Source organism: Lutra lutra, chromosome X, assembly GCF_902655055.1.
Source record: "Lutra lutra chromosome X, mLutLut1.2, whole genome shotgun sequence".
Classification (NCBI taxonomy): Eukaryota; Metazoa; Chordata; class Mammalia; order Carnivora; family Mustelidae; genus Lutra; species Lutra lutra.
The window spans coordinates 89,516,052-89,533,905 of record NC_062296.1 but is presented as its reverse complement, the minus strand read 5'-3'; the positions used below and the strand labels follow the sequence as shown (position 1 = coordinate 89,533,905).

The 17,854-nt window shown below is 43.4% G+C and overlaps 1 protein-coding gene across 4 annotated transcripts in view; it reads left to right on the top strand.

Moving 5' to 3' along the window:
• Positions 1-8,006, top strand: part of OFD1 (OFD1 centriole and centriolar satellite protein) — an 89,184-nt gene extending 81,178 nt beyond the window's left edge. For 3 of the 4 annotated variants that reach the window (XM_047716431.1, XM_047716433.1, XM_047716434.1), the window contains exons 18-23: positions 145-245; positions 1,247-1,357; positions 4,111-4,268; positions 6,797-6,943; positions 7,504-7,668; positions 7,709-7,854. In XM_047716431.1, coding sequence (XP_047572387.1) covers positions 145-245; positions 1,247-1,357; positions 4,111-4,268; positions 6,797-6,943; positions 7,504-7,653 — 667 coding nt within the window. In that variant the 3' untranslated portion in view covers positions 7,654-7,668; positions 7,709-7,854. The other variant, XM_047716430.1, reaches the window with a different exon arrangement.
• The last annotated feature ends 9,848 nt before the right edge of the window (positions 8,007-17,854 follow it).

Below are 17,854 nucleotides of genomic sequence, written 5' to 3'. Positions count from 1 at the left end.
GCCTAGCTCTTATTCTCCGAGAGCCCAGGAACAACTGCTTTCCGAAAGCATTTTCTCGAGTCCCAAAGGGTTTTCATCGACCTGTGCTCTTGGGTTTTACATTCTTACAACTTGACGCTCTTGACTTTTATTCTTCCATTCTAGTCTTTGTCAAAGACAAATGGAGCTTCAGGACAAAAGTGAATTTTCAAATCCGGCCAAGCTACCTCTTAAGGACAATGAGGAATTTGAATCATCTTTCGAATGTAAGTTCAAATACGAGTACTGGTTTTTATAAGCTCAAAATGGAGAAAGCTTAGTTTTGGTGAAGCATACTCATTCTCGTGAAGAGCAGAGCAGTTACAGATTATGACATTTTTATTTTGTGATAAAACCACAAATACAGATATATTGCCTCATCTTTACATCACAAAGATTTTCAGGGGTGTGTTCTGAGTTCCATTTATCAAGCATTTCAGGGTAGCTCACCATGTCAGAGTTGGAGCTGAGCCTGTAAGTGAATCCTTAACTCAGTTTACCAAGTTTGGGATTGCTTCAGAGTTCAAATAAGTGATTTTTAAGAATTCTTTTTTCCCTTTTATGGAACATGAGTATGCCATTACTTTATTGACCCATTGACTGCCTAAGATTTAGAAGGCCCGTTTTTAAAATTCAAGAATGGAGGTAAAATAATATAAGCTTGTGAGTCTGGAATTGGTATCCTGGCTGTGGCCATGCCCCAGAGCGCAGCGCGGAAGGGGAAGCGGGACAGAGCCGTAGCGCGGCTCATGCCCACGGTTCTTTCCAGCTTGGGAATCTTCGTATTTCTGCGTGACCTGCCATTTTGCTTCATGGTCTCATGGCCAGTGTGCAAGGATCAGGTTTTGAACATTTAAATGATAAGGCTTAGTAAGCTTTTCAAAATCCTTGTGACTAAGTTTGTTAAATCACTGATTTCAAGTAGAATTCAAGTGATTTATCCGCAAGCCAGGTGAATTCTTTCCCTTGGTAGGTTTTCCTATTGGGGAACCAGTGAGATTTTATAAAGGAATCTAATTCTGAAAGCAGGACAACACTGGGAGAAGTGAGTACCATGGTCAGGCGGCTCCAATGCAGACTTCTAGAGTTCTCTAGGCAAAGGGCTGGCCCTGTTGCTTGGGCCAAAACTCAAGCGCTTCACCGTGAGTTCTCCCTCCACTGCGCTACGCTCCCTTCTCCTGCCCTCGCTGTGGAGGACTCATGGGACGCTTGTTTGCACCTCGTGTAGATGCAGGGAGCGCGGCGAGGCAGTTTGACGCGGATGGCCTCCATCCCGCCGGTGACATGCCTCACGCGGATGCCGCCGCGGCCGCCAGACCTGTGTCCTGTCACTACCCGAGTAAGTTTTCCTCTGTTTTAACGAACAAAGTAGATTAACGAATTAGTAGTGCTGAATCTTACTGTGTTTTCTCTTCCTTCATGCCTTAAGAAAGTAGGACAAGCAAAACCTTGATATATTTCAGTCTGCAGAAAAGCTGGTGACGTTGCAGGGAAACTGGCCATGAGGTTTGTCTTGCCGGACCCACCCTGTCTTTCCTCTTGCCTCCTCCAGCTGACCCACTCCCTCCCCAGCGTGGAAGAAAGGTGTAGTGGGGAGCTTGGGGCTTTGCTCCAGGGCTCAGCCAACCGCCATGTCCTTTTCTCCTTGAACCGAAGTGTTGAAGCTTCAAAGTTGAAAGGAAATGCTTCAAGTAAAACTGGCTACTGGTCCTTTCCAAACACGGGGAGATCATCTTCCCTAAAACCTCCGCAGAGCCTGTTACAACCAGTTTCTTGGTTTGAGACACGGCTGGGAATGTGAGCAGTCACTGACGGAGGCATGAGACTTGGGGTTGATTTTTGCCAATTCCAGAGTAAACGATGCTAGAGATTCATTGAGCCTTTTCTCTACTGGGCACTTTCCTCATGGCTGGCAGACAGCAGTGTACCAGCCCAGGCCCCTGCTTCCTGGAGCTTCTAGTAGGAGAGTCGGGCAGTCGTCAGGCCATCGAGGACCTCCTGTGGGATAGATACCAATAGGGACTGTGGCACCCGAGAGCAGGTCTGATGGGCAGGCATTTGGCCAAGATCTGAGTGAGGAGGGAAGAAAACGCGATAGAATAAGGGAAAGCAACTGAGCAGACAGGTGTTTTGTTTCTGACACACAACATAGATGATAGTAAATGGCTTTGTAAATGACTGTTAAGTAGTATGGTTACTTCCCCTCAATGGTTGCAATCATTGAGAAAGTCTCTTACATTGTTGTTGGACTTCTTTATCTGGGGTGCACAGGGAGACGCAAAGGCCCCAGGCTCAATACCTTTGTGCCAGTGGGAACGCTTCTTTTCTTTGTTCTTAAGGTCCGGGGCAGTTTCATTGTGCCTGGGCAGCTACAAAGTGCACCTCCCAGGGAAGAAGCAGCCCTTTTCATCTGTTTAAATTAGCTCGCAAACAGCGTTCTCATTCTGGGGTTGCTGCTCCGGGTGAGAGTGGCACATCGGGGAGTGACCCTCGTTTCCCCCTGCGGGCAGGAGACTGTGTCGCTGCTTAGGGAAGTGGTCGGCGCCTCCTCTGCTCTTAGAATTTCATGACCAGGATTAAGAGAGTATTATTGTTCCTGTCCTATTAGTAAAACTAACTTTTTGCTAGTGACTTAGGACAGGGCATGGCTGTGAGGTTTGAGGTCCCATGGTGAACCTGTGCACGTACCGTTGCTACTTAGCATGGCTGGGGAAGGTGAAGGGTAGAGGCCAGGGCTAGAGGAGAAGGTCAGCACAGTCATCCGTGGACTTGAGGTTGAATTCAGCATGTGAGGCGTGGGGGCCTGTGTTGCAAACTGAGGGAACAAACGATGAAAATATGGTCCTTGGCCAGAAGGAATACAAATAGAGAAGACAGGTGCCGGTGGGTTGTGACAAGGCAGGTACAAAGTACGTGTGAATGTGGTGCTGGAGGAGCCAGGTGTGACTTTAGTAGTAAGGAGGACCTCACCCAGGAGGTGGCATTAAGTGGTGGCTTGCGGAGCAGGTAGAGTTGTGGGGGAGGGAGGGAGCACCTCAGGTTAAGGAGGCCGTGAAAGCAAGGGCGTGGCGCGAGGCCAGTGCGGCTGGACATCCGACAGTGGGCGTGCCGCTCTGTGGATGGCAGGTCTCGACCGTGAAGGTTGCGGTGATAGAGGAAGTCTGGAAAGAAAAAGGCAGATTGTCAGCCTGAACCGCTATGGGTTTGGACTTCCCCAGAGCAGAGAGTATGCGGAGCAGACCCAGGAAGTGACGCGCGCTCACAGTGGTGAAGGTGGGTTGCCTGCAGGCGGAGAGACCAGCGTCATGGAGAGCACTAACTAGGTGGTGGCAGTGCCCCTCAGTGCAGCAGGAGGGAGGGCCTGTGAGCCCTGCTGGCCGAGTGGACATAGCACGGGAAGAGCATGATGAAGGGGGCATGCTCTGTGATCAAGCATGGTTACGGAACCTTCCGCAGGAATGAGGGGTCCAGGAAGGAACCCAGGGCTGTGGGATCTCCAAGTGTTGATGTCAGGAAGCCTTTTAGAAGTCAGGGCATGAGGAAACAGAGAGGTCGGGCCTAGGAAGGAGGTGTGGGAAGGGTCGGGAATCAGCCTGGAGAAGGTGGCTCTGGCGGGGGTGGGGGGGGTGGGGGGGTGGGTAGAGCGTGGTGGCAGCGTCCTCTCTGGGGCAGGAGAGATGGGATGCCTGCACGGGAGCGAGGGGAAGAGCTGCGGAAGTGCTGTGTAAGAGAAGAGGGGCTAACGGCTAACTCTGAGTCCTATAGCTGGGCGCAGGATCCTAACCAGAGGCACAGCTTGCCTTGGGAAGGGTGGAAGTGAGCAAAGAGCATAAGAAGCTGCAATTGGGGGGGCGTGGGAGGCAGTTAGAGTCCTCGTCTGAAGGGTGACGGGTCTTCATCTTAGCAAAGTAAAAGGCAGGTGCGGGGCTAGGAGTGGGTTTGGGGGCTTGAAGATGGAGCAGGCCAGGAGTCCATGAGAAACCACACAGAGTCTTCGTGAGCCTTGGCAAGGGCCCCTGCAAAGCAGCCGTGTGTATAGTTGAAAAAATCTGATGCCGGAAACTACGTTCCCTTTCTTTTCTGTCCCATTAGGTGTGGATCAAAAACATTTGGGAGAACAGAAGGAAGAAGAAAACATGTGGGAAGAGCACATGAGAGCACGCAGGCAGAGAGAAGAGAGAAGGCAGACTGAGCGGCAAGAGGCTTTAGAAAGGGAACGAAGAGAACTAGAAACACTGGATCAAGAGCGGGTAATGCTAAGTACACACAAATTCTCTCTGCTGCTTTTCCTGTGGTGCGCCTCCTGTAAGTACTTCGCTCCCAGGGACGTGAGTCCTTACTGTGTCCCGAAGTCATAGAGTGGCAGGTGGTTTGGTTCGGGATTTCTTCTACCATACATTATTACAGTGTTACTATGTTCCCTGTGCAGTACTCCAGATTGCTGGGACTTACACTTCTTATGACTGGAAGTTTGTACCTCTTAATCCCCTTTATCTATTCCCCCACCCCCTACCCCCCTCCTCCCTGGCAAACACCAGTTTGTTGTCTGTATTTGAGTTTGGGTATTTTGGGTTTGTTGTTTCTTTGTTCATTTGTTTTGTTCTCTAGACTCCACACATAAGTGAAATCACATGGTATTTGTCTGTGTTTGACTTATTTCACGCAGCGTAATAGTCTCTGGTCCATCGTGTTGTCACAGATGGCAGGACCCCATCCTTTTCCTTTCTGTGGCTGAGCACTGGTTCATCGTGTGCGCAGCCCCTCTCCACCCACTCCCCCATGCGCGGACACTCAGGCTACTTCCCTCTCTTGGCCATTGTGACTAATGCTGCAGTAGACATCGGGGTGTGTGTATCATTTCAGATGACTGTTTTCATTTTCTTTGGGTAAATATCCAGTAGTGGAATTACTGGATCATAGGGTAATTCTGTCTTTAATATTTTGAGGAACCTCCATACTGTTTCCGCAGCGGCTGCACTGTTGGCGTGCCCACCAGCCGGGCACAGGGTTCCTCTTTTCTCCACATCCTCACCAGCAGTTGCTGTCGATTGTCTCTTTGGCTTTAGCCATTCTGACGGGTGAGGTGAGCGCTCACTGTGGTTTGGATTTGCATGTCCCTGATGATGAGTGACGCTGGGCATCTCTTCATGTGTCGGTCGGCCGTCTGGATGTCGTCTTTGGAGAAACGTCTATTCAGGCCCTCTGCCCGCTTTTAATTGGATCGTTTGGGTTTTTTGGTGTTGTGTAAGTTCTTTATATATTTTGGGTATTAACCCCTCGTTGCATATGTCGTTTGCAGATATCTTCTCCCATTCAGTTTGTTTGTTTTCGTTCTGTTGATGGTTTCCTTCACTGTGCTGAAGCTTTTTATCTTGGTGTGGTCCCAGTAGGTTTTTGTTTGTGTTTGGTTTTTGTTGCTGTTGTTTTGGGGGGTTTTATTCTTTGCTTTTGTTGCCCTTGCCTCAGAAGACATATCTAGAAAGATGTTGCTCAGGCCAGTGTCAGAGAAGTTACTGCTGGTGCTCTTGTAGGATTTCTGTGGTTTCAGGTTGCACATTTAGGTCTTTCATCCATTCTGAGCTTGTTTTTGTTGAAGCAGGTGGCCCAGTTTTCCCGGCATCGCTGAAGACGCGGTCTTTTCCCTGTTGTATATTCTTGCCTCCTCTGTTGTAGTCAGTCGACCATACAAGCATGGCTGTACTTCTGGGCTCTCTGTTCTGTTCCAGGGATCTGTGTGTCTGTTTCTGTGCCAGTACCATACTGTTTGGATTACGGTAGCTTTGGTCGTATATCTTGAAATCTGGCATTGAGATACCTCCAGCTTTGTTCTTTTTCAAGATGGCTTTGGCCGTTTGGGTCTTTTGAGGTTCCTTACAAATTTTAGTTATTACTAAGTTTAGTATTAAAAGCCGGTGGTAGGGGCGCCTGGGTGGCTCAGTGGGTTAAAGCCTCTGCCTTCGGCTCAGGTCACGATCCCAGGGTCCTGGGATCGAGCCCCACATCGGGCTGTCTGCTCCGCAGGGAGCCTGCTTCCTCTTCTCTCTCTCTCTGCCTGCCTCTCTGCCTACTTGTGATCTCTGTCTGTCAAATAAATAAATAAAATCTTTTAAAAAAATAAAATAAAAGCCGGTGGTAGGCATCCCGGTCTTCTTTGCTTAAGAGCACTGAGAAAGCCTGTGCGTAACAAAGATCTTAGGAGTTCAGCAGCAACGGGGAGGTTTTGCAAGCTCATTCTCGTGCATTCTTATCTGGTCCTGGAAACAAGCCGTAAAGAAGGTGGGCTTGGCTTTGCTCTAGGTCTTTCCTTTTTAAATGGGTTTTAAAGAAGACATTCAACGTCAGCTAGCTGGAACTAGGGTAACCCTGCGGAGGTGACTGCTGGTCAGCAGTGGCTTTCAGGGGCACCCCTGCTCTCCTCCTTCCTCTGGTTCTCTTCTGGCCTTCTCGGTCCTGCTTCTGGTCCCAGGCACATGGATTACTCTGGCCACTTGACATACCTGCTGAGTCTTACCAGAATTTATCTTCCCTATGGATGTTCCTTGGACTCCTGGTACATCTGGCGTAAAGCACAGGACACTTGAGGTGACTTAATGCCTTCCTTCAGTGAGATGACCTGTTTGTCCCCCTTTGATAGCAATGACTTCAACTAAAAAACCAGTTCTTTGGCATGCAGGTTGTACTTACAGGACCAAGATTATATTACTGTGCCCTTTTAAACACTTATAGGTTGTTTTAATGTGTTTGTGTATTTCCTGTGTTGGCACCTATAATTCCACAGAGGATGATTGAAGAGTCCTTGGAGATTGAAATGGAAAAAGAAATCAGTGTTGAGGAAATGAAAGGTCAATCCGTTTGTGGTGAAAATCCTTTGGAGAAATACATGAAGATTATTCAGCAGGATCAAGACCAGGAGACGGCAGAAAAGGTGCTGATGCTGCGGACTGGCCTTCTGTGGAGGGGGCTGCCAAGATGCTTTGGTTTGTTTCAAAACTGTAGGACCCAGATCTGCCTTCTCTATTGGAGCCAAAAAGGTGGAAGCATAGAAAATCCACAGTTCAGATAGAGCCCTGAGTCTTTTTGATACATGAGACTCTTGACAAAATTTCCTCGCTTTGCTTGGGTGAAGATTGAAGAGGTTTTGATTTGTCATACTTTATAAAAGTTTAGGATGTCTATCATTTTAAGAACAAGAAAGAACATAATGAAGGTCTGTTCGTGAACAATGAATGCCTGAGTACTGTCGGAAGCCCTGGTGTTTTACTTCCATCTCACCGTGGGTGTGGAGAATGGGCACCAGATAGGGTTTTTGTTTTTTGTTTTTTGTTTTTTTTTTTGATGTGCTTGCTGAATTTCATGTTTAAAAGTCACCTCTTTCTTAGACTTTTGAATTGCATCTATATCTCAGATTAGTCCTGAGAGAAATCAGAGTGTTGAATAAGATTGATACATAGTAATTTCAGAATTCTTTTTCCCTCTTTGTGTCAGAGTTCAAAGAAAGTTGGCAGAGAAGCCTCAGAAGTGGACACGCTGCCATCTAGCGACAAAGACGAAAGGTATGGTTTCCTCAGTGCGGTGTTCCTACACAAACCGTTACGTTGCAGGTGTGTCGGCCAAGGGGAACGTTCAGATATTTGAGTCTCCCTGTGAGAAATTAGTGAAACAATCAAAATTAAGGACTTCAAAAAGATAAATCTGTTTCATTTTTTAATTTGTAAAATGGCTTCTGAGAAAATTTTAAATGAGGATGGAAACCCTACAGAGAAAAAATGTGAACATTATAAGGATCCCTGAATAAACTCGACAAGAATTTAATAAATTAAAATTGTTTTTATCTTTCCCTAATTTAGTTTCACGGGCTTTTCTCACGAAGAAACAGATGACTTTTGGTAACCATGTTTGCTGTCCAGCATCTTACCCATATAACTAAAGGCCTATGAATTCTTTGTAACAAGACAAAATTCTCAATAAAAATTTTATGTGTAACCCTGTATGATTCTGTTTTTCATAATTTTGTTTGGTTTCATGGTATATAAATCAGAAATCATCTAGTCAAGTAACACCTCTTAAGAATTTTTCCTTTCAGGCTTTGCATGACCCTAGAATGGGTTTTTTTTTTCCTCCCCATTTTTGTCATAGCTTATATTTATTTGAAAACCTCTTGGTCAAGTTCCAGGCCTATATTTTGGAAGTTTCAGCTGTGTTCCTTTCCTCTCCAGAGTTGGGCTACCCACTGTCAAATAGGAGTTTCATCTTCCCCAACACTCTCCGTCTGATCTGTCCCTGAAAATAAGGACACGGATCTTTCCATCCCAGGTGTTAGAAATAATACAGTATCACCTCTGGTCTTTACTTCTCACATCTTTTTCTTGAGAATGAACACAACCCCTTCTTAGATGATGATAAAAAAGTAACATTTACTGAGCACTTTTTGTGTATCAGGTACAATTTTAAACCTTTATATGTATTAACTCACTTAATTCTTCTATCATCCATATAAAGCATGTGTATTCTGACCACCCACATTTTACAGATGATGAAACACAAGGCACAAGGAGTTTCGTAGCTCCATCGGGGTCTCACAGCCATCAGGTAGCAGAGCCAGGATGTATACACCCCTCCCCCTGCTTGTGCACATGCTCTCTCGCAAATAAATAATCTTAAAAAAAAGTTCAGTTCCTTTGCCCATTTTTTTAATTGCGTTGTGTTTTGCTATTAAGTCAGTCATATGAGTTCTTTCTATATTTTGGATATTAACCGTTTATCAGATACATAGTTTGCAAATACTTTCTTCCACTTGGACAGGTTGCTTTTTCACTTTGTTGATGATGCCCTTTGTTGTACAGAAGATTTTTAATTTGATGTTTTGTTTTGTCTTGTTTTGAAGAGTTTGAGAAGAACTGGAGTTGATTCTTTAGGAAGTGTTTAGTAGGATTCACCAGTGAACCCATCTGGTCCGGGCTTTTCTGTGGGGGAGAGTTTTGATCACTGATTTGATCTCCTTACTACTAATTGGCCTCTTCAGATTTTCTTTTCTGTGTGTGCGTGTGTGTGTGTACAGATTTTATTCATCTGAGAGAGAACATGAGCGTGAGCTGCAGGAGGCGTGGCAGGGGGGTAGGGCAGAGGGAGAGGCAGACTCCCTGCCAAGCAGGGAGCTGGACCTGGGCCTCTATCCCAGGACCCCAGGATCATGACCTGAGCTGAAGGTAGACGCTTAACCGACTGAGCCACCCAGAAATCCTGGTCTCTTCAGACTTTTCTTTCATGGTTCAGTTTTGGTAAGTTATAGGTTTGTAGGAATTTATCCATTTCTGCTAGGTCATCTAGTTTGTTGGCGTATAATTGCTCATAATAATACTTGTGTGGTATCGGTTGTAATGTTTTCTATCATTTGTACTTTTAGTTGAGTCCTCTTCCCCCCCCCCTTGGTTAATGTAGCCCAAGGTTTTGTTTATCTTTTAAAAAAACCAAGCTGTTCGTTCCATTGATCTTTTCTGCTGTTTTTTTAGTCTCTAGGTCATTTATTTCTGCTCTGATCTTTGTGTTTCCTTCCTTCTGCTAGTTTTGGGCTTAGTTTTTCTTTTTGTAGTTCCTTGAGGTTTTTTTTTTCCCCTAAAGATTTTATTTATGTATTTGACTGACAGAAATCACAAGTAGACAGGCAGGCAGAGAGAGAGGGGGAAGCAGACTCCCTGCTGAGCAGAGAGCCCAATGTGTGGGGCTCGATCCCAGGACCCTGAGATCATGACCTGAGCAGAAGGTAGAGGCTTTAACCCCCTGAGCCACCCAGGTGGTCTTTCTTGTTTCTTAGTGTTGGTATTTACTGCTGTCAACTTCTTTCTTAGAAGAGCATTAGCGGCATCCCATAAAGGTTGGTATGTTATATTTCCCATTTCATTTGTCTCAAGAGATTTTTTATTTCTCTTTCTTTGACTCATTTGTTGGGCAAGAACATGTTGTTTAATTTCTATGTACTTGTGTATTTCCAGCTTTATTCTTATAATTGATTTCTAGTTTTATACGATTGTGGTTGATACGATTTCAGTCTCCTTAAATTTCTTGACTTATTTGTGGCCCAACCGTATGATCTGTCCTGGAGAATGTTCCGTGCATGCTTGAGAAGAATGTGTAGTCTGCTCCTGTTGGGTGTGTGAAAATTAATAAAGGGAAATCTTACTTAGAATGGCATTGGGAAGCCCTGTCGGGGGAGCTCTCCCACACATGAATTTTCTGTCACAGCTTACTTCATTCCTATGCCAGAAAAAGTTCACTTGATTGCTGCAGCAGGGGAAGGAAGATTTTCTAGTCCAGCCACAGCCTAGCCAATGAGAAACTACCACAGTTCAGACAGTAAGTAACCATCAGCACCCTAAATTTCATTCAAAGCAGCCCCTCCCAACTTCCTCCTTTTTCTCTATAAAGTAAGGTTTTTCTCCGTTGTTCTGCAGACTCTGCCTACGGTTTGCTTGCGTGTTCTGAATTGCCATTCCTCAGCTATTCCTGAAGAAACTCATTTTACTGGTAAAATAGCTTGCTATTTTACTTATAAAGTTCATGTTACTTGGTGCTCAGAAGTGGGATCTGAAGGAGATGAACGCCTGCGGAAGTAACAAGTAACAAATAACCTCAGAACCGTGTGTGGTACCCACTCGAGCCCTCGGTGCTCCCTGCTTCCCTGACTCATCTTTTTTCTTTCCTTTGGGTAAATTCCCTCCCAGATTCAAACTCCCTCCCTTGGTTGAGCTGTCTGACTTTATTTGGCATCTGGTTTGGTTTTTTTGAAGGCACCCCACACCCCGACCTGGTGAGCACTCCTTGGTTCCTGTTAGCCCTTTTTTGGTTCGCTGCACCTTCTTCGTAATTGACCCATCCTGGTCCAAAGGGGGAAACGCGATTCCCGGTGTTTCAGAGCAGCTCTTAGAAAACAGGGTCCCTTGAAGGTAAGACACTTTAGGGAATCTAAAGGCAAGATGGGTTTGCCCTAGTCCTTGGACCAGGCTCTTGGCCTCTGTGGAAAAATAGGCAAACTTTTGGATAATTTGGAATTGTAGTGGCCATTCTTGGAAACTTTGACTTTGATAAATCCACCTTAAGGGGTACCCTTATAGAGAGAGGATCCCAACCCTCTCAGAGACAATGGGGTGCATTCTTTGATAAGCAGAAGCTTTTGAACAACAAAATGATTTTTAAAACATCTCGAAGAAGGGACGCCTGGGTGGCTCAGTGGATTAAGCCGCTGCCTTCGGCTCAGGTCATGATCTCAGTGTCCTGGGATCGAGCCCCGCATCGGGCTCTTTGCTCGGCGGGGAGCCTGCTTCTCTCTCTCTCTCTCTCTCTGTCTGACTCTCTGCCTACTTGTGATCTCTCTCTCTCTGTCAAATAAATAAATAAAATCTTTAAAAAAAAAAAAAAAAAAAAATCTCGAAGAAGGATTCTTAACAGCATGCAAATAGAAGGCAAAGCAAACGTCGGCCATCTAAGCAGGTAACCTTTCCTTGATCTGTCTGCCCGAAACCTAGCTTGGATGCAGCCATTCTTTGAGTTTTGTACTTGAGACATGGCTAAAGTTAAGGTTAAGGTTTTTGTTTTTTTATTTTATTTTTTAAAAAAGATTTTTATTTATTTGACAGAGCACAAGCAGGGGGAGCAGGAGAGGGAGAAGCAGACTCCCCACTGAGCAGGGTGCCTGATGTGGGGGCTTGATCTGGGGACCCCGGAATCATGACCTGAGCTAAAAGCTGATGCCCAACCGAGCCACCCAAGTGCCACTGTTTTTATTTATTTTTTTTTAAACAAAAGCTCTTAAGTACTCTGTGTTTGTCTGTTTATGTAGGTCTACATATGTCTGTATTTTTCTCTTTACAGGTAGTGCTGCCAAAGTTAATTTGTAAAGAGCTCCATGCAATTAGCTTAAAGAAAAACAAGTGCATATATAAATTAAGTAAACTAACCCAGATGTCTCTTGGGTTCACATGTTCCCAGATAATCAGTAAATAAAAGCTAATTTGTTGATTTAATGAAGACAAACATGTCTTAGAATTATCAACATTGACTATAATGCAGACATAGAACTTTTATTCTACCTGGGTTTATTAGTCAATATTTATGCTATCTCTATTGCAAAATCTGTCAGCAAGAAAATTTTTTTGAGATGGTGGCTGGCATTGTCTAATATCTCATGAAGTTTTTGTGAGTGACCTAAACATGTGGGAACAACATGACTAGAAGAACGAAATGAGATAAGAGTTCTTAGGTGTAGTAATTACGTTTTTATGGCTTGTGTGCTTAAAAATAGCTTCCCCAGGGGGGTGCCTGGGTGGCTCAGTGGGTTAAAGCCTCTGCCTTCGGCTCAGGTCATGATCTCAGGGTCCTGGGATCGAGCCCCGAATCAGGCTCTCTGCTCGGCAAGGAGCCTGCTTCCTCCTCTCTCTCTCTCTCTGCCTGCCTCTTTGTCTACTTGTGATCTCTGTATGTTAAATAAATAAATAAAATCTTTAAAAAAAAAAAAAACAGCTTCCCCAGATCTTTTTGGGTAACTCTAAATTTGAGAGTTTTGCTGAGTTCAGTTAAATGATGGAATTTCTTTAGGTATCTGGGTAATTTTTTAAACAAGGTAAGATACTAAAACAGTAATGAACATAGATGATCCACTTTTGGTTTCTTATTACAGAGAAACTAAAGGTATTTGAGTCTATTAGTAAACATACTTTGTGCCACTCTGAGAAAGTGTTCTATGAGAAAAACACATGGTTCTAAAAATGATAAACTGTATTTATAAATTTGCTAGTCCGTAATTGCTTACATTTTCGTTTTTGCGGGAATTAAGGATTCTGAGCGTTAAGAATTCTAAATACCTGTAAAAATACAACTGCTAGAAACAATAAGCATGAAAGAAAACAACTATAAATGAAAAGCTTGCAGAGAAAGTAGGATATGTGTTTTTGGTAAAAGAAGGTATGAGGAATGGACATGTATTTTGTTGAGGAAAATGAAAATTATTTTCTCCTAAAGGAAAGCTGGCTGTTTCGGAAAGGGAAAGAAAAGAGCAAAGGGCAAACTGAAGTGGACAAGGAAAGTTGGAGAAGGTTTGTGGAAAAGGGATCTCGGGAAAAATATTTTATATGTAATCAAGCTAAGATTAAAATGAATTCATTTAAAAATGAGTTTTAAGGGGAGCCTGAATGGCTTAGTCGGTTAAGCATCTGCCTTTGGCTCGGGTCATGATCCCAGGGTCCTGGGATCCGGTCCCACATTGGGCTCCCTGCTCTGTGGGGAGCCTGCTTCTCCTTCTCCCTCTGCCTGCCACTCCCCCTGCTTGTGCTCTCTCTCTCTCTCTCTCTCAAATGGATAAATGGAATCTTAAAATTTAAAAAAAGGAGTTTTAATAAATCGAAAGTATCCTGGTGTTCTGTGGTGGCTCAGTCAGTTTAGTGTTGTACTCTTGGTTTTGGCTTGGGTGCTAATCTCATGGTTTGTGAGATCGAGCCCCGTATAGGTCTCCATGCTCAGTGGGAGTCTGCTTGGGTATTCTTTCCCTTTGCCCATTCCCTTGCGCACTTACTCGCTCTCTTTCTCTCTCTCTCTCTCAAATAAATCTTTTGAAAAATAAAAATCAAAAGTATCCTGGTACATAGTTAACAATTTGTGGGGTTTTGACTGTTAAAAGGAAAAGCTTTCTTACATTATTGGTCTCTCTCTTTTTTTTATTTATAGTTGACATATAGTATAGTATTGGTTTCAGGAGTAGAATTTAGTGATTCATCACTTTCATATAACACCCAAGGCTCATCCCAACCAGTGCCCTCCTTAATACCCATCACCCATTTCGCCCATCCCCCTACCAACGTCCCCTCCAGCAACCCTCAGTTTGTTCTTTGCAGTTAAGGGTCTCTTAAGATTTGCCTCCTTCTCTGTTTTTTTTATCTTGTTTTTCCTTCCTTTCCCCTATATTCATCTGTTGTGTTTCTTAAATGCCACATATGAGTGAAATCATATGATATTTGTCTTTCCCTGATTTCGCTTAGCATGATACACTCTAGTTCCATCCATGTCATTGCACATGGCAAGATTTCATTTTTTTTTTAAGATTTTATTTATTTATTTGAGAGAGAGAAAGAGGAACAGCATGAGTGGGGAGAGGGTCAGAGGGGGAACCAGGCAGGGAGCCTGATGCGGGACACGATCCCAGAACTCCAGATTGTGACCTGAGCGGAAGGCAATTGCTTAACCAGCTGAGCCATCTAGGTGTCCCAGATTTCATTCTTCTACATTCTTCTACAATATTTCGTTGTATATATACCACAACTTATTTTTTAAGGTGGAGGGGCAGGATTGCGGCAAAGGGCAAGAGAGAGAGACTCTTAAGTAGGCCCCGTACCCAGCATGGAGCCCAACACAGGGCTCCATCTCATGACCCTGAGATCATGACCTGAGCTGAAATCAAGAGTCAGATGCTCAACCAACTGAGCCACCCCGGTGCCCCCATATACCACATCTTTGTTGTCCACTCATTGGTTGATAGACATTTGGGCCCGTTCGATAATTTGGCTGTAGTTGATAGTGCTGTTATAAACATTGGGGTGCATGTGCCCCTCGAATCTGCATTTTTTATTCTTCTGATAAATACCTGGTACAATTGCTGAGTCATAAGGTAGCTCTATTTTTAACTTTTTGAGGAAACTCCATACTGTTTTCCAGAGTGGCTACCAGTTTGCATTCCCACCAGCAGTGCGAAAGTGTTCACAGCCTCGCCAACATCTGTTTCCTGACTTGTTAATTTTAGCCATTCTGACGGGCGTGAGGTGGTGTCTCATTGCGGTTTTGACTTGATTTTCCCTGGTGCCAAGTGATATGGAGCCTCCTTTCACGGGTCGTAGTCTTTTGTGTGTCTTTTTTGGAGAAACGTCTGTTCATGTCTTCTGCCCATTTTTTTTAACTGGATTATTTTATTTTTTGGGTGTTGATTTTGATGAGTTTTTGATAGATTCTGGATACTAGCCCTTTATCCATTATGTCATTTGCAGATATCTTCTCCCATTCTCTTGGTTGTCTTTTGGTTTTGTTGACTGTTTCCTTGGCTGTGCAGAGCTTTTTATCTTGATAAGGTCTCAATAGATCAGTTTTGCTTTTGTTTCCCTAGCCTCCAGAGATGTGTCTGATGAGAAGTTGCTGCAGCCGAGGTCAGAAAGATTGCTGCTTGTTTTCTCCTCTAGGATTTTGATGGTTTCCTGTCTCCCATTTAGGTCTTTGAATTTACTGTTGTGTGTGGTGTAAGAAAATGGTCCAGTTTCATTCTTCTGCATGTGTCTGTCCAATTTTCCCAACACCATTTGTTGAAGAGACTTTTTTCCTTTGGACATTCTTTCCTGCTTTGTCAAAGATTAGTTGACTATAGAGTTGAGGGTCCATTTCTGGGCTCTCTGTTCTGTTCCATGGATCTATGTGTGTTTGTGCCAGTACCATCCTGTCTCGATGATTACAGCTTTGTAACAGAGCTTGAAGTCTGGGATTGTGAGGCCTCCCACTTTGCTTTTCTTTTTCAACATTAGTTGGCTATTCAGGGTCTTTTCTGGTTCCATACAAATTTTAGGTTTGTTTGTTGTAGGTCTGTGAAAAACGCTGGTGTTCTTTTAATCAGGATTGTGTTGAAAGTGTAGATCGCTAGGGGTAGTATAGACATCTTAACAAAATTTGTTCTTCCAATTCATGAGTATGGAATGCTTTTCATCTCTTTGTATCATCCAGTCTTTGTATCATCCAGTTTATTTCATAAGTGTTCTATAGTTTTCAGTGTACAGGTCTTTAACCTCTTTTGTTAGGTTTATTCCGAGGTATGTTATGGTTTTTGGTACAATTGTAAATGGGATTGATTCCTTGATTTCTCTTTCTGCTACTTCATTATTGGTGTATAGAAATGGAACAGATCTGCCCATTGATTTTATATCCTGTGACTTTACTGAATTCATAGAGGAGTTCTAGCAATTTTTTTTGTGGAGTCTTTGGGGGTTTTCTGCATAGAATATCATGTCATCTGTGAAGAGTGAAAGTTTGACTTCTTTCTTGACCGTTTGCATGCCTTTTTCTTTTTTCTGTTGACTGATTGCTGAGATTAGGACTTCCAGCACCATGCTGAACAACTGTGGTACGTTTTCCATCTGCTCTTTTTTTTTTTTAAAGATTTAATTTATTTATTTGACAGAGAGAGAGAGATTACAAGTAGGCAGAGAGGCAGGCGCAGAGAGAGGGGGAAGCAGGCTCCCTGCTGAACACAGAGCCCGATGGCAGGGCTTGATCTCAGGACCCTGGGATCATGACCCGAGCCGAAGGCAGAGGCTTTAACCCACTGAGCCACCCAGGCGCCTTTGATCTGTTCTTAATAAGAAATTTTTTTTTTTTTTAAAGGCTTTTTTTTTTTTTTTAAAGATTTTATTTATTTATTTGACAGAGAGAAATCACAAGTAGGCAGAGAGGCAGGCAGAGAGAGAAGAGGAAGCAGACTCCCTGCTGAGCAGAAAGCCCGATGTGGGGCTCGAACCCAGGACCTGGGATCATGACCTGAGCCGAAGGCAGCAGCTTAACCCACTGAGCCACCCAGGCGCCCTTAATAAGAAATTTTAAACAAAGTTTCTTTGCTTTTAATTTAATCTGCCTAGGAAACAAAGGTTCTGTGTTTTATCTTTTTTTTTTTTTTTCCTTTCTGGAAGTCACTTGACTTTTTTATTTATTATTATTTTTTTGACAATTTCTTCCCAGATTCTTATTTAAATTCTAGTTAGTTAACATATAATGTGAAAATGGCTTCAGGAGTAGAATTCAATGATTCATCCGCTTAATATATTCACAGCCAGTGCTCATCATCATAGGTGCCCTCCCTAGCACCCATCACCCATCTAGCCCATCTCTCACCCTCTGTTTTATCTTGATCAGATCATTGATATTACTTAGAAAAGCTGAGTGTTCTCTATTAAAAAAGAGTTATAACTTTTGCAGCTGTGTGATCTATATACTTGGAATCTTTTTGTCAGTTTAGGTAAGTAGATAATTAAGTATTGTTTTTTAATTTTCTGTAGCCCTGTTGTTACCCAAGTGTCCAAACCTTTTGTTATTCTTGACAAACTTCTCAAAATTAAAATTTTTAATGAAAAATTTTTGGCCTCAAACTCATGATAAGAATTTCTAGTGGGTCCCTGGAACATCTCAAAATGTTCTCTGTTTATAAAAACGGATCTTACACTAACTAGGCTTATTTGATATGTTAAATTACATGGGAAGCATTGTCTAATTAGGAGTACTAAGAGTTCTTTAGTTTGTGTTTGTATAGTTGTGTGTTAATATGCGTGTTCCAAAGATTACATGAAACTTAAAAATTCTGGTATGTCCTGGTACATCATTATTTTAAAATGTATGTCACGATAAAGAAGATATGGAGTGTGTACACACACACACACACACACACAGAATAGAATATTAGTCATCAAAAAATGAGATCTTGCCATTTGTAACAATGTGGATGGAACTAGAAGGTATTATACTAAGTGAAATAAGTCAATGAGAAGAAGACAGTTATACAATTTCACTCATATGGAATTTAAGAAACAAAACAGAGGATTATAGGGGAAGGGAGGGAAAAATAAAGACCTAGAGGAGGTAGAAAAAACATAAGAGACTCTTAACCATAGGAAACAAACTGACGGTTACTGGAGGGGAGGGGGGGAGAATTGGGGTAACTGGGGGATGGGCATTAGGAAGGGCCCTTGATGGAATGAGCACTGGGTGTTCTGTACAACTGATGAATCGCTGAACTCCACCTCTGAAACTAGTAATATACTGTATGTTA